Below are 17,346 nucleotides of genomic sequence, written 5' to 3'. Positions count from 1 at the left end.
ATACAATATTCCAGCAGCAGTTGCCCCAGTGCCAAATATACATATAAAATATATACATGTATCTAATTCCTACTTGAGATTTTCCTGGTTATGCATCCCAGGATCGTGTTAGCTCTTTTAGCTACAGCATCACAATGAGAGCTAATGCTCTCTGACTGTGTAAGGTTCTGGAGATGGCTGTGGGGATGTTCTAGACAGAGGTTGCACCAATTAAGAACATAAGCATGACCATACTGGGTCAGACCAATAGTCCATCTAGCCCAGGACCATATCTTCCAACAGTGGCCAGTGCCAGATGCTTCAGAGGGAATGAACAGAAACAGGGCAGCTTCCAAGTGATACATCCCGTTGTTCAGTCCCAGCAACCAGCAGTCTCAGGTTTAGGGACTCCCAGAGCATGGAGTTGTGTCCCTTACCATCCTAGCTAATAGCCAGGGTTGGAGCTATCCTTTATGAACTTATCTACATTCTTTTTTTAACCCAGTTGTACTTGTGGCCTTCACAACATCCCCAGCAACAAGTTCCTTAGGTTGACTGTGCGTTGTGTTAAGAAGCACTTCCTTATGTTTGTTTTAAATCTGCTGCATATTTATTTAAATTAGATGACCCCTGATTCTTGTGTTATGTGAAGGCGTAAATAACACCTCCTTATTCACTTTCTCCACACCAGTCATGATTTTATAGTGTTCTATCATATCCCTCCCTTCATCATCTCTTTTTCCAAACTGAACAGGCCCAGTCTTTTTAATCACTCCTCATATGGAAGCTGTTCCATACCCCAGTCATTTCTGCTGCCCTGCTCTGTACCTTTTTCCATTTCTAATATACCTTTTTTGAGACAGGCTATTCAAGGTGTAGGCATACCATGGATTTCTATGGTGGCATTATGATATTTGCTGTCTTATTATCTATTCCTTTCCTAATGTTTCCTAACATTGTTAGCTTTTTGACTGCCGCTGCATATTGAGTGGATGTTTTCAGAGAACTATCCACAATGACTCAAAGGATTTATGAAGTTCCTTACAGCGTATGTGTCTCTCTGTGCTGAAATCAATAACAAACATTTAGCAGTTATTTTATCTGCAAATCTCCAAGTGTTTAACAAACTCTCCCACCCCTCCCCATCGTGCCTGAGTCTGTGCTGGAGATGGCAATTTGGATCAAAAAAATAGAAACAATGGGAAATAAAAAAAAAGATTAAAAACATAAATTGTAAGTTCCTTTTAAGCAACAATATGAATAGAGTAACCTTGAGGACAATACTTAGTACCTCACACATTTTAAAACAAGATTAGTACTTATATAAATTATACGCAGCTTTCAAATTTGTACTGCACTTCATTGATCACTTAAGCATTTTTTATTAGATAAGTATTTATATTTGAGAAAGCTCTTTGAGGGGATATCTAAATTTTCATCATTCAGAAAACATCAACAATGAAAAATATGCTGTTATAGTCTCACTTTTTTGATTAATATGTGACAGGAAGTTTGATTTCTGTGCTCTATTTAAACATTTTCAAAATAACATTTAATAAGCTTTAAGAATGAATTCATGAACCAATTTCCTTCTAGGTGCCTACAAGTTTCAGATTCTGATTAAATGCTCACTTTGTAACAGTTTCAGTAGCTTATCAGTAAGTTGCAGGATAATACTGCAATTTATAAAGGATATGGGCTCCTAAGCATACGCAGCAATTGAGGCCTCTGATGGAAATCCAATATAAGACTCAAACATTATTTCTCTCTAGCAACAATTTCTTGACGTTTCACTATTCCTATATGAACAGCAGATTTCTTAAAAAAACATCTTTATTACAACAATGTTTCACAAAAATAGGACAGTACTTCAGTCAATTTTGAAAATAAATGCTTTGGGGGCACTTCAAAAACTTGTACATCTTAATACTCTGGGGACTAGATACATATCAAATGATGATTTTCAGGTCCTTAACTATTAGAAATTACCCTCACGAGTCATGGCCACTCTTGAGCACCTTAGCTGGTTATTTATTTATTCCCCCCCCAAAAAAATTTTGCACGATCTTTGAGAAGCAAGGTAATGCTAAGCTGACCTTCAAATACAAAAAAGAACAGAAAAAATGAATGCAGTATTAATCATTCAGTTACATCAACGTAAACTTAGAGTAACTCCTTAACTTCAATGGCTCTACTCCAGATTTACAGCACTAATAGCAAAATTTGGCCCCAAAAACCTCAGAAGTAGGCATCTGAGATAGGGTTGAGGAACCTGGTAGAACCACATGGAATTGCTTTGCAGTTTTCTTTGAATAATCCAAAAATGTTGGCAACCTATTTTTTCACGTTCCCAAAGCATTTCCTAAGCATAAGCTTTTATGCACAATTCAAACATGTACTGTGAGGTAAGGAACAGAATTGGGAGATGAGTAAAAATTACACAAAAGCATTTCAAGGACAAAAAGGATTACATCCTCTGCAATATGAGTGTCACATCATGAGACCACCAAATATTATTGTGATGTGCTAGATATGATTACATACTCAGACTCTATTAGTCCTTTCAGTAAAGGCAATCACAGTTCAACACTTTCCAAATGCACTAACATTAGACAGAAGGTAATAGAAATAGACCATCTTAAAAAAGTGACAGACTAGGATTTAGCAGATGGAATAAAGAAATGGAAAATCTGCCTCATTTATTTTGCTTCTGTCTCACAAATGAGTGGGTGGATGGAAAAGTACCTGTCAAAGGGTTATATTTCCCTGCATGACAGGAAGGAATTACAGTAAATTCATAATTCAGCTATTAGCTGAAGAGTGAGATGGATTTACAGAGCTGCCACACAAAGACCACCAACTTGGATTTTCTCCTGATAATTCATAACTTAAAAATTACAGATGGGAGACACATAAATAAGGTCATCTAAGTCCATTTCCCTGTGCATCTTCCAGTATTCTATCCATTCTGATTACAGCCTTTAGAACAGAAAAGGTATACTGATATGTACTGGTCTGCACAGAGGTTCACAAGATACATATGTTTGTACTTAGCACTTCCTATGCTCTTTTACCCCCACCCGCTCATAATTAGAATCCTGCCTCCCCCTTCCCAGAGGAGAAAACTCTTCTAATTTTTCTATTCCTCCCTATTTAAGTGGGACAACTTTCCCACCTATTCCCATCACCTCTTCTCAAACACTAGCCCAGTCTAGCTTTCTATAACAGCATTGTGCCAAGAGCAACTGTGAGAAGTCTTCTGTTTTGTTTGTATTCTCTATTTTTTGGATCATAAAGCTCTTCTCTGATGTGTGTGTTTGGCTACAGTTATTACTCAATATATGTTTAAGTAGGTAAAAATACCCCTTAAGTTAAAGCTGTTGCTCTTATAAGCAATATCTGGTCTTTTAAAGAATTATGGCTTTTAAGGTGAACTATACTGAGGAACTCCTATAGCGCCCATACTTTTAAAGTGATAATGTTTTAAATTCTTATGAAAAAGTATGGAAATTTTTAAAATATGCTAAAATGTTATAGCCCTTAGTTTGTTCAGATAATAACTAAATTGTAAGATGGTGGTAATAAAATCTTAATATATATTTCCAGAGGTTTGCACAGTTCAGATAAGATGCATGAGAACTAGATAGTGGTTTAGTTTAATTCAATTTTGAAGCAACAATTCTCAAACATCATTTGATAAGGCGCCACATAAAAGTTTACTGACGAAAGTAAAAAGACACAGAGAATGAAACAGTTCTATGACAATTTGATAAACACCAGTGGCTATAAATGGCTTCATGGTCACTGGAAAGTTGTTGTTTCTGGGTTTCATTGGTAGTTGTAATTTATAATATATACAGGCCTATGTTAGAGTAAGAAATGTAGGGTACATTCTGACACTTATTTGTAATGCAGTTACACTCAGGCCACAGTCAGATCAAGATGCCATTGTACTAGACATTGTGCAAGCATATAGAAAGTCACTGTCCCTGCTTCAAAAAACATACAACCTATTTGACCGTAAACATAAAGGGAGGGGCAGAGAGAACATACTCTTGCAATGCTACAAAGGACAACTTCCTCTCTTATGTTCCCCAGGTGACAAGAAAGGGCTGAGGGGCCCAGAAATAACTGTCTGGTTGTCCCTTCTCCTGATCCTTCAAAGGACTGAAAACCCACAGTTCCTACTCCCTCCCCTGTAACATTCATGCCTACAAGCAACACATAGAAGATATTTCTCCACTCCTCTCAGAGACATATAATCCTATGGAAGATTAAAGCTACTTTAGAAGAAGAAGAAAAATAAACTATGCACTACCCTGAAGACAGCGCACTGACATCTCACATATTACTACCCAGCCCAACAATTCAATAGCCTGCAAAGCATGGACACTACAGCAGTACTTGGAGCTTGGTGCATACAGCAACAAAAATAAAATATCTACAATTTTTATGACATAAATGCAGATCTACAAGCTCTCTCATCACCTCAAATTAGGAAAGATATTAATACTCTGGAGAAAGTGCCAGAGAGTAAAAAGTGCAAGTGGCCAGTACTAGAGAATTTCAATAGCTTCTGGGTGAGCAATAATAAATTAGTCAGAAATCACATTTTGATAAAATGTCACCATCCAGTTCTTGACCTGCAACTCAAGCCATAGCAGTTTATAAAGGAAATAAAGAGTGGGTACTTGCCCTATTGTAACTGTGGCTCTTTGAGAACCCACTTTTGAGAACCCACTTCAGGGGTGTATGTACTTTATGTGAGTGAGCTAGAATCTTTTTGAGTGGCGGTGTCTGTAGGGGCTGCCCCTGCACCCTGTATGCCCTCTGGCACTCCACCACCAAGGGCTTAAAGGGTGGTGAGGCTGCATCTGCTTGCCAGTGCCTTAGCTAACACAAAACCAAGTAGTCAAGGACTCCACAGTAGCATGGAAGGAAGATGGGTCGGGAAATACATGTGGATGCCATCTCAAAAAGCCACAGTTGCTGTAGATTAAGTAACCATTCTTTCTTCCACATAGATTCCACTTCCGGAGACTCACAAGCAGTAACTTGTGTCCTGTGGTGCTCACAGTCTACTAGAATAATGACTGCAAGACAGTTCTACCGACACAGGCGTCTGATCTCGAGCCCTCCAACAGAGAATAGTGCAGGGTGAAGGTGTGAATGGAACTCCAAGCAGCAATTTTGCAAACATTTTTTGAATTAGAATGCCTCAAGAGATGCAACAGAGGCTGCCTGGACTCTGGTGGAATGAGCCCTAACTTGCACAGGTGGGTCTAACTAGACCTGCTCATACCATGTCTCAACAGTCTGAAACCAGTTTGATAGGTTGCCCTTTCATTCTGTTGAGAAATGTTAGAAACAGTCTAGGACAGGGGCACTGTTCCCTCTAAGCTGTGTGCGTACACACACAGATCCTAAACCCCACACACACACACAACGAAACACAGCACGCACAAAAATTTGCACAGAAGACAAGTTTGCGCACACGGCCTGTCAAAAATTAGAGTGAATATTGGACAGGGGTTGTTAATCTGTTTCTTTCTGAACCCCACCCCCCCAACATGTTATAAAAACTCCATGGCCTAGCTAGCCACAACAACTGTTTTTCTGCATATAAAAGGCAGGACCAGCGTTAGGGAGTAGCAAACAGAGCAACTGCCCGAGGCCACACACCACAGGGGGCCCCATGAAGCTAAGTTACTCAGGCTTCAGCTTTAGCCCAAGGTGGCAGGGCTCAGGGTCCCGGGCTTCAGCTCCATTAAGTGGTGCTTTGGTTTTCTGCCCTGGGCCTCAACAAGTCTCATGGCAGCTCTGCTTGGTGGACCTCCTGAAACCTCCTCAAGTCCCACCCGGGGGGCCCAGACCCCTGGTTGAGAATGACTGGTCTTGGAGATTTCCTGAAGAGCTTTGTTCAGTAAATAGTGAGACAGGCACCTGGCAACATCCAAGGTATAAAGCATGGCTTGTCACCCAACTACGTTGAGGTTTGTGGAAGAAGACAAATAGGTGAATCATCATATTAAGATGAAAATCAGAAACCACTTTAGGTAAGAACCTTGGGTGAGGTCTCAAAGTCACTTTGTCCTTCTGGAAAACAGCATGGGAAGATCCCAACATCAGGGAGCTGAATCTCCCCTATTCTTCTGGCCAATGTAATGGCAATTAAAAGGGCAATTTTAATAGACAGTTGGTAGAAAGGAGAATATGCCAGCAGTTCAAAGGGAGAACCCATCAGATATGTTAAAACAATACTGAGATTCCAGCAGGAGGGTGGGTCTCTCTGATTGGTGGGAAGACTTGAATAAGCCCCATAAGGAATCTAGTCATGGCTGGATGGAAGAAAGCAGGGGGGCTTCCACCAGAGGGTGTTGAGCACAGATAGTCTCCCTCTGATGGCACTAATGGAGACACCTGAGTGTCCTAAGGTGAGCAGGTAGTAGAGAGTGATGACAAGCAGAGCCCCCACAGGGGACAGCCAATTCTCTACAGCTCAGATGAAGACTATCTTCCATTTGGTAGCATATGTGGGTTTAGTGGAGTCTTGCTGCTCTATGCTACAATATTTGGAACTGTCAAGGAGGAGGATCTATCTGTAGATGTTAGCCAGCCAGCATCCAGGCAGTCAGAGGGAGGGAAGAAGAGTCCAGCTGCAAAACTCACCCCTTCAATTGTACGATCATATCTGGATATGTTGATTGGAGGCCGTACTAACAAGTTCATGAGGTCACAGTACCAGAACTACCTGGGCCAGGCTGGGGCTATCAATATCATCAGGGCTGCATCCTGTCTGATCTTCCCAAGCACTCTCAGTATCAGGAGAATAGAGGGTAGGCATACATGACCCTCAGTGACCACAGAATGAGAAAGAACCTGAGAGAAAGCCATGACCAAGTTCCCCAATGGAGCAGAATCTGTGGTATTTCTTGTTTAGGTCTATTGTCCAATACCCCCACTTGCACAAGATGTCTTAAATCCTAGAAAGACCATTTATGGTTGTCTGAATATTGTCAGCAAGAACTTGTAGGTAGTACACATAGCATTCTGTAGACCAGGAATGTGAAGGGTTCGTTACTCATGTGGCTTGATGATTGATGCACTGGTCCTAACGATTGATTGTTTCCTGATGCGGTGGCAATGAGTATGCCTCTCCCTGTTTGTTGACACAGTATATTGTTGTAGTATTGTCACTGAGCACTTGTACTGTGTCACCCTGAAGTAACAGGAAGAAACACATGCACGCCAGTGGAATAGCATTCAATTCTACATCATTTATGTGGACATTTGACTCCTGGGGAGACCAGAGGCTGTGACTCTGAAGGTGGCCCACATGAGCTCCCCATCCCACTCTTCATGCATCTGTTATGAGTATCATGCCCGGATGGAGTCATTCAAGGGGGAAGGAGAAGGCAGATAAGGTGATTATCAGCTATCCAGACTTCTCCCCAAAACATGCTTCTGCATAGGGAGTTAATAGCTTTGCTCAAATTTCACTTCTCAGAGACACAAAAACAAGGGCAATTAGGAGTAAAATTTGCTATTTCACTGCAAGAGAAATAAGCTGTCAAATCAGCCCATCAAAGCAAATGGTAAAATCTATGTCAGCTTAACCTTAGAACTGAAAAACCAAAGAGATGTTATTAATTAGGGCCTCAATTATACCTATGCTTATTTAACATTAACATAAAATGGTGTGATATGTCCTCCCACTTCTAAATACCATTTTTATTTACTTTAACTTAACATGCCACTATTTTGGTGTGACATGCAAAATGTGTGCACTCCTCTTGCTACTCTGAGTTTTCTATCGAAGATTATTCCCCAAGCAGAGCCATTCCCAATGATCTAATCATGATATTACTAGTTCGATTGCAGTAGAAACACTCAAAAGGCAACCAAATGTGCTTCTACTTTTTAATATCACATTTTAAAGCAGTTTTATTTCCAACTATGCTGAAGCCCATATATTAAAGGAAAACTTTTCATTTTTAAAGATCTTCTCAAATAAATGTCTGTAAGAATTTAAAAAGTGAAAAGTCTCAAAATATAAAACACGTTAAAAAAATTGAGTGCTACATTGTTTCCCTGATACTTTTCTCATGAGTCCAACTATCTCATATTTTTTTCTTAATATAATTGGAATTCTATATTTTCCTTCACACAGGTTTTTGTTTTGCTTTAGTTTTTTTTTTTAAAAAAAAGGAAATAAAGTTCTTCCTTTCAACCTAATATACTAGATTTTTATATGATGCAATATCTGGCATGTCAGTATCAATGAGATGATAGAGAATGCTGAAAACAGTTGAAATGAAGATTCTTCAAATGTTCACTGGAATTCTTGACATTAAAACAGCACAGTAGCTTTAGTAATTTACACTCACTCTCTCAACTAAGGATTTTTTTTACTTTATTCATTATAATTAGATTATTAAAATAGGATGAGTTTAATAGGTAGAAGTCCTCCATGGGCCTAATCCTATAAACCACCCATTTATAGAACTCAATAAGATTTCTTTGTGCCGGGAGACTACAGGACTGGCCCCTGTGTTCACAGTACTTTTCAAGAGCGTATTGAGAATATTTTACCATAAAAAAAGCAAAAACTGAGTTTAGGCAGATGGGTATTGAATTTCCATTTAACTCAAGCTATAGAAACAATAAGCACTAAGAAAGGCCTTTGCAGTTCATTCTGTCATGTTAGTATCAACAAATGCACGGGACTAAGAGTCTAATATGAACCACGAAGGATTAGTTTTCGAGCTCTTCACAACTGAAGGGGAAAACACAGCTCCCCCATATGATATTTTTATTATTTCTAAAGTGATCTCTTCTCCATGGTAATGACTGTCTGCAAGTCAATTTTATAAAAAAAGAAAGCAGCTTCAGAAAACTTACTGTGTTACAGGGCTGCTTAAGGTTTTGAAATTCAGATATATTATGTAATCATATCCTCTGTGCTGACATGTAAACTCACTTTGGAAATAAAAAAGGGTAGATGCAAAATGGAAGAAAGGCTGTATAGTATTCTAAATATAAATTCATAGTGTTTGAAATTCACCCCTGTGCTGATCCTCTGTCGAGAGTGAGGTTCACCCTTACGGAATTAAGGCATCAGAACTAAAAATAAAATGTTTTGATACTGTGAATTTGAAAGTAGAGTCAGATTTTAAGTTTTAAAAAAGCAGTTCTCTAGGCAAACAATAGTTTACTTAATGGCAACAGAGAAGATCTTTGTCTAAAGAGAGAAACACCAGAATAATAGAAAGGCATTATGTAACGTGAACAGGTGCATACAGTACATTGTTGCATATGCCTTAAATTTGACTTTTGGAATCAACCATATGCCAGGATAGATGTGGCAACAAATTCAACACGTTGTCATTATAATATTGGAATGTTCAGTAATCTGAACACTAAAAATTAAATTTCAAATCAGTTTGAATAAAATAAGCTAAAATATTTTAATAGACGGTTTTGCCATTACAACAAAAAGATAATGGCCCCTATCATTCCATCAACTATCAGACAGGATGAGGCTTGGACAGAGAAGGATGGAAAGGTTTGGAATCTGTGGTTAAAACTATGCCCTGCTTTCTTCCTGCAATCCCACAGAAGAATTTGCATGGGAATAAGGTTCTGTGGGAAACCTGCTATCTGGAAGTGGGATGGGGGGCTTCTTTCCTAAGTTGCTGACACCCACACCTAGATTAAATGAAGCTGCAAAAAACACAATCCCAATCCCTTGCTTGCAACTCCTTCAGAAAAACCCTTGCTCACTTTTAAGGCAACTGTTCTCTGAGAACACTTCCCACATTGTGGGAACTTAAAAGGGGGAAGTAATGTTGGCTGGAGTAGCAACAGAGACAAATGCTAGGGAATAAGAAATTTTACTCCCTTGCATATCCTCAATCATGCAATCACTGTGGTAAATAACATGTAGTAAAAAGCAGTCCCTTCTACATGTACATTTTGAGATACAGGGCATATTCCTGATTCCACTGCATTCAATAAAGTCATTTTGCTACCGAATTCAATGAGGCCGGGATCAGGACAATTAGGATTATCAGTGAATCATTGCTTCTCATGTGTTCATTTGACATAGCAAAAATGTTCCATCCTTCATTACATTTAAAATGAAACATTAAACTACTAACCTTCACCTCATATTTATTATCACTGAAGAATAGTAATGGCATTAACGGACTTATCATATATATGAAACATGACCAACATCAAAAATAAAGGTTTTGAACTTACACTTTAAATACAGATTTGGAATGAAACGTTGATGCTAATCAATTAAAATTACTGATCTATCATAAACGTATATTTTTAAAAGGTTAGGCTTTCTGTATTCTTTTTAACAGGAAAACTTGCACACTTTCCACCTTTCTTTACTGGATAATCAATAAACTCCTTAGCCAACGGTCATAATCATACAGCTAAGGGTAGCCTAGAATTCCTCGTTACCTGTAAGGGGTTAAGAAGCTCAAATAACCTGGTTGGCACCTGACCAAAAGGACCAATGGGGAAAGAAGATACTTTCAAATCTTGGGGGGGGGGAGGTTTTGTTTGGGCTTCTTGTTTGTGTGTTCTCTAGGGAAGCAGAGAAGCATCAGGTCAGAAAAACTCCTTCTCTTAAAATCATCCTAAAATGAGTCTCAATATTGCAAAAAGAGTAAGTAAATAAGGCAAGGCACATTAGATTATCTTTTGTTTTCAGCTTGTGAATTTTCCCTTTGCTAGAGGGAGGCTTATTCTGTTTTCTGTAACTTTGAAACTAAGCCTAGAGGGATCTCCTCTGTGTTTGTGAATCTTTTGTTACCCTGTAAAGTTATCTTCCATCCTGATTTTACAGAGTTGATTCTTTCATCTTTTCTTTAAATAAAATTCTTCTTTTAAGATCCTGATTGATTTTTCAGTGTCCTATAGACCCAAGGTGTTGGGTCTGTGCTCACCTTGTTTACCTATCTGGTTGGTAGATTATTCTCAAGCCTTCCCCAGGAAAGGGGGTGAAGGGCTTGGGGGGATTATTTTGGGGGAGATAGGGCTCCAAGTGGCCCTCCCTGAAGGTTTGTTTAAATCACTTGGTGGTGGCAGCATACCATCCAAGGACAAAGAAATTTGTGCCTTGGGGAAGGTTTTAACCTAAGCTAGTAGAAATAAGCTTAGGGGGTCTTTCATGCAGGTCCCCGCATCTGTACCCTAGAGTTCAGAGTGGGGAAGGAACCCTGACACCAACCAAGTAAGGACTTCTATGAAAGCACAGATGACAGTATTAAGGACAACCCACCAAGATACAGGTCAAGAAGTCTGGTGGGCTTTAAATTGAGGGAAGGTTCTGAAAGTTTGAGAGGGGTTCAATGGAACCATGTTTTGGGAACCTGCATGTCACTCAGAGATAATTTCATGGAAGGAGGAGTGAAGTCCATGCCTGTTGATCCTACAGAAGGCATCAAGAACAGCAATGTTTAAACAGGGACCATAAAGGGAATCATCTCAGACATTCCAGTATACCTACTTACACTAGCACTGTGTGTCTTCCTACACTCCCTTAGGGTGATCATTGTTCAGCAAGGCACAAAATGTCATTTTGTTCTAGGTGAGTATATTAGGCTGAGATTTAGGGACCAGTTCACCCAAGAGTGTTTGCCAGAAGGCCATTTCTTGCCTGAAGGCACTGGTCCTACACTACATGAGAGAAGAAGTAATTAGAATAAACCCCCAGATGATACACTGCTGGCAAGGAAAGCGGCCCAAAACCCACAGCAGAAAAAGCTCTAGCCAGGCTGAGTCCTGTGAAGGAAAAGTGGCAGGCCGTTTCTTCACAGCCCCCATCCACCTGCAGGTATGTCCTCTTGCATTACTAGTGGTATTATAGCCACTAATGTAGCTGGCAGTAGAGCCGCTGCCTTTCACCTTTTTCCTCCTTTCTGCTGTTACATTACATTCAGCAAATTTTAGCAAGTGTGTGTGTTAGTGGGAATGGCATTTCTCCAAGGCCACCTCATACATTCACTGCTACATGGGTCAACGCCAACCTATACAGAAGTACTTCCTCCTCTTCCTACCATGAAACCATTACTAACAAAGTAGGCAGTGACACAGGAAACTGCTATTTTCCTTTGGTGTCCTACTTCCACGTTGGGGCTCCATGTGATACAGGCACACCTAAAAGCTGGGTGAGTAACGTGAACGTTGACTTTAGACGTGGCCTCTGGGGAGACGTAGGTTAGTAACTGGGTAGCATTTTGTTGCAATTGTGATTCAGAATATACAGAATATATCCCAGATTATAGTTTTACTATAGGAATGTTTGTAATATACAGTGATGTTGTTGGTAGTTTTTCCTGGTTCTAGGGGTTGTTTGGCAGGAAGATTTTAATCCTTCTAGATGGGAATTGTTGTTCCTCTCTTCTGTATGGACTGATCATGGTAGATGCTATACAGATGCAATGCCCTTTGTTCAGCAACTCTAAAGATCAGCATCATCAAGAGGGTTGAGTTGAACAGCTAAGGGAAGCGCTTAAGCAACTGTTAAAAATAAAGGAGCAAGCAGAAACCTAGCTGTAGCAGTAGGTTATGACTGAGCTGAAATACTGCCCTATTGAAGTCAATGGGAATTTTGTCATTGATTTCAGTGAGGCCAGGAATCTTAATGCTCGTTTGAGCTGTAGATTAGCAGATCACTTTTAAAGTAGATAGAAGGAATATTTTGTAGGGTTGAAATCGGGAGGCAGGGATGATTGGTTTGTTTTTGGCCACTTGTTTCTCTACTGAACTTTAAAATTAAAAAGAGTAGTTTTTATATAACCCTTACCTGGTTCTTCAAGGAGATATCCCAACTTCTCACAATAATGGAAGGTGGGAAGCAGGGCACTTAGTCATCATAATTTACATCATATTAGTTTGGAATACCACTGGAATAACAGAGATACTCTTCTATTTAAGATACACTCATTATAGTAAACATACATCAAGCTGCACCTGCTGTCCAAATTTGGAGGAAAAATTCCTGCTTCAGACCATATCTACTGGGAAGCCTATGAAAGCACATATTGCTAGTGCAGACAGAGAAATCGGTCCACTTTTGTCCTAACCCATTTTGTTTCCCTGGAACTGCTGTGGGACATTTTTGTGTTGAGGAAATACAGTCACTCTTCCAAAGGAGTTTGGATACTACAGTTTCTGCGTCTTTGTTATGATTCAACTGTGACCATTAGATGACACTGCAGAAGTGACATCTATATGAATACAAGTCATAGCAACATTATTATTATATTTTCAAAAGAGGATCCTCTCCCTTAAAGCTATGCTTTTAAGGCCAAATGTGTGGGCTGATGCTGTCCCCAAATCAAAGCAGAAAGGGAGTTCCTCATTAGCCTCAATTTACCATATGAAGGCGGTAGGGTCTGTTACCAAATCTACTCCCCTTATTGAAAATATTACATCAGAAACTTCCTTAGTGCGAGGAAGAGCTCACAGTGGTGAAAAGTGATCCAAGGATCTCAGTTAAACTTACAATGAACACACCATTAAAAAAGGCCAGTATATGAATCCAATAAATAAAAACGTCAGCGTGCAGTATTTAAGGCTATGCGTTGTGGGGGGAACCCAAATGATGTGAAAGAAGCTAAGTGGTGTTTGCTGGTCTCAGAGATCACAGAAGCCTCTCTGTGTGAAAACCATGTGGTCAGAGGGTGACCACTTCTCCACAGCATCATCAGCCCAGAAACCCAGGCAAAATAATAGTGGATGAGTTAGTGTTACCCTACACAGGTAGCACCTTCCACTATAAGAACTGATCTCCCAAGGAAAGATTCAGGAGCAATCACAAGACAAGTGAGCCTAGGAACTAGTGCATAGAAAAGGATGTCCATGTGCACAGCCCTGGCTTCTGCCAGGTATCCTGAGATCCATGGGGTTTCCAGAGATTTATGGGAGTAAGCCTTCTTCAAGGTCTGTGTGTGGGCAAATCCTGCCTCTCATCCTCCCCAAAAAATCAGAACAGTCTGAGTGGGAACTCTGAGTTTTTCCCAGGTAGATGACAATCTGGTCCTTAGAGAAGATCAGAACTGGTATGTTTAAAAAGAAGGTGACATGGCAGTTGATAAAATTTAAACAAGTTTTCATTTTAAATTGCAGTATATTTTGGGAAGAGATGGTAGGAAGGAAAGGAAGGAAAAAACTGGAGAAGGATTTTTTTTTTAAATGTAAAAGGTAATAGAGAAACTTTCTAATTTTCACTTTATTTCCACTAGATTCAGTTTATTGTTCAATCCAGAAACATGAGGTAAATCCCTACAAGTAATATGTTTGGCACCAGAAACTAGACTAGACTGCCTTTTTATTTCAGTTTTTTATTTGTATCACTTGTATTTTTCTTCTCTCTAGATCAGATTCATGGTAAAAACTGTTCACAGTGCAGATGCCAAATGTATTTTGTATGAAATCAGGCCCCCACCTTCTTCTTTCTTAGTCCTCTTACAGTACCATCCTTTTCCCATTTAATTTCTCAAAGCTTGCTTTCCCTGCTGCACTCCACTGTTTCTTCTACATTCTCAAACTCTAATCGTTTAATTCTGCTTCATCTCTCACCAGTTAATTCAAGAATTGGGTTGCTTTCTCTCTGAGCTTCTCCTCTTCTATCTTCTGTTCACATTCTCTCTATTGTACTCTAAGCGCTTTCATTTTTTTCATGCTTTATCCATATATTATTTTTCACTTCGTTTATCACACTTTTGTCTACTTCTATACATCTAGCTCCTGATCCTAAAAATTCATGTAAGTTAGGGTTTGCAGAATAAGATCCTACTCCCAGCAGCTGATTTTGATAACATGAAGACCATCTTAAGACTAGAATATTTACAAAAAGTGAATTAAAAAGGGGGTGAAAACCCAGTCTAAGCAAGTTTAAAATTTCCAATTATTATTTGCAGAATTCTTTTCCCATTATCACCAATCTCTAATAAATAGCATATGCATAGTAGTTCTGTTTATATAAACATTCTGAGTCTCAGTTCTTAAGATTTTACACAAGCAAAACACTCACTAATGTTAGCAGGAGTTTTAGTTGAATAAGGATAGAACCTAATTCTGCTCTCACTGACTTCAGTGAAAGCTGAACTGAATTTATTCAAGGACTGCGAGCTTAGTCCCTCTGGCTTCTATCCTGCCACAACCTCTGTGCACGTTGACTCTTGTCCAAACGCTCATGGCCCTATATTATTCAATATTCCATCCTCAAAAAACTGGTATTTTTTGGAACCAAAGGTGGTGTATTCAAATTACATTACTGCTGACAATGTTCAGGATTAGAACAGTATGTTTGGATTAAAAATACAGTTAGTGGCATAAATTCTTCATAAAATATACTCCCTTGTTTATGCACACAGTGTACTTTTCCCATTTAGAAGGAATCTAATATCAAAAGTTTCTCTTTATTTTAAATATTTCCCCCCTATTACATTTGGGTAGTACAAAAATATTTAAAAACAAAAATATGAACTGAAAAAATAGTAAATAGAATATTTTCCTAAATGTATTATCTCTAAATATTCTCCCATTGAAGCCATGCTTATCAGCATGCACGCAAGCATACTGGCGAGTCTGTCCACTAGTAACTCCAACACAATCATGCATGTACCTTGCAGCAAACATAAAATACATTATTCTACAGTAAAGACTGCAAAGAGAACAGACCTGCATGCATCTGTCATTTATTTTCTACTTTCCAAAAGGCCCGAGACAGGCACAACTGAGCAGCTGAATCAATTTCTACAGATATTTACTGTTATTGTATTAGCTTACCAACCATCTTGGGCACGCAGATGCATATTTATAAAACATACATTTCAGTTTTCAAAACAATCTCTCAAATAATATGTAGTTCATATGAAAATAGGTGTACAGTAACCTTGTATTCATTAATGACATTCTACGACAACAGAATAAAAGCCATTGTAAAAATCTATTTCGCTTTTGGAAAAAGCAAAACAATTATAAAATATATACAAACATAATTTTTGCTGGGTGGTTGTTTTTGTTTTGTTTTTTTTTACTCACCAGTTGTTTCCACAATGCCCTCTAGGATGACGACAATCTCAAACTGTTCAGTTTGCATGCTTCGCTGAGAGAGGTCATAGAAGGGGCTTTTGGCATCAATCACATGGCAGATTGTAAGCGGGGAAACAAGAAAAAGTTGATCTGCCCCTGTGCTAAAACCTACATCCAGTTCAAGTTGATCGAGAGGGAGGAACTCGCCCTCAGGTGTCTGCCGAGACTAGACAAGCATGCAGAAAAAAAAGAGAAGAAATCACCTCTAGTACAGCAATTTTCGAGACAGCCTGAAAGCAATTCACATCATTGCCAACACTTTGCATTATCAATCATCTGAGACAAAATCCAAACAAATCATTACGCTGCTATGTTACAGAAAACCAGGCAGAAACCCAATGTTGTTCATATAGAACATGCATGAATTATTTACAATATACATCTAACTATAATTACAGCTCACTAACTCAAGAGCTTTGGAAAAATGCCTGGCCCCAAAATGTCTGTTCACACAAATTACAGAAGTGGGTGTACGGCAGTGGTGGTTCTGCCACCAGGACACTGCCACACTGAAAAGTCAGGAAATAAAATCAGAGTAAAATAAATGTGCCTTTAATCTAATTCTGCAGCTCATTCACAGCCCTAATTTTACAGAACAGCTCAGTCAAATGAAGTATTCATGTAGGGGCAGCTCCTCCCATAGCTCAGACTACAGAGTGTAAATGTGCATGTTTGACTAGGGGGCCCCCGAGAAAAGCAGCAAGAGTTCATTGAAAAGCCACAAAAACAGCTGAAAGGAAATTTGAAGAGTACCCTTAATTAGAGCCCTGCTACTATTAGGCAAGTGGTTGCAATCAAGTCCATGGGACTAGTCACATGTAAGGGACTACTCCCTGAAAGTCAGGGTGGCAGATTCAGGCCATTAATAAGTATCTGTGCAGCCAGAGTGTGTTACATTGCCCTTCCTACAAGTTTAACCTATTACCAACTGGTGTATATATGTTAAAGTGTAATATAAAACCACTGCATGCTACAGAATGTATCCGAGAAGACCAAAGAGTCAGAAGTCCACTTACAGGCCTATTATAATAAACTTATTTCATACATCTACTGCATTTAAACATATTAATGGGCTGCTCATCAAAATATAGGTGTATGGAAGCTGATTAACAATGATTAATGGCAGTGTAAAAGTGAGTAGAAAACATATTTTAAAGTATTCCCTTAGAAGTTTTTACTCTATAACTACATACTCAGTGTGCATAACTACATAATCACAGAGTAGAGCGGTGTTTGTTGTTGTAG

General features: G+C 39.1%; 2 protein-coding genes across 8 annotated transcripts in view; both read right to left on the bottom strand.

Annotated features, from left to right (window-relative positions):
• Positions 1–17,346, bottom strand: part of KCNJ3 (potassium inwardly rectifying channel subfamily J member 3) — a 198,984-nt gene that overhangs the window by 165,323 nt on the left and 16,315 nt on the right. For 3 of the 4 annotated variants that reach the window (XM_073305508.1, XM_073305510.1, XM_073305507.1), the window contains exon 2: positions 16,051–16,267. The exons of the other annotated variant lie outside the window; for it this stretch is intronic. In XM_073305508.1, coding sequence (XP_073161609.1) covers positions 16,051–16,267 — 217 coding nt within the window. The remainder of the gene's footprint in view (positions 1–16,050; positions 16,268–17,346) is intronic. 4 annotated transcript variants of the gene reach the window in all.
• The window catches only part of GALNT13 (polypeptide N-acetylgalactosaminyltransferase 13), a 504,126-nt gene continuing 502,988 nt past the window's right edge, over positions 16,209–17,346 (bottom strand). For all 4 annotated transcript variants that reach the window (XR_012154256.1, XR_012154250.1, XR_012154254.1 and 1 more), the window contains one exon: positions 16,209–16,267. The gene's annotated coding sequence lies outside the window, so the exon portion shown is untranslated. The remainder of the gene's footprint in view (positions 16,268–17,346) is intronic.

The sequence above is a fragment of the Lepidochelys kempii genome, chromosome 11 (assembly GCF_965140265.1).
Source record: "Lepidochelys kempii isolate rLepKem1 chromosome 11, rLepKem1.hap2, whole genome shotgun sequence".
Lineage (NCBI taxonomy): Eukaryota > Metazoa > Chordata > Testudines > Cheloniidae > Lepidochelys > Lepidochelys kempii.
This window is presented reverse-complemented; position numbering and strand designations above follow the sequence as displayed.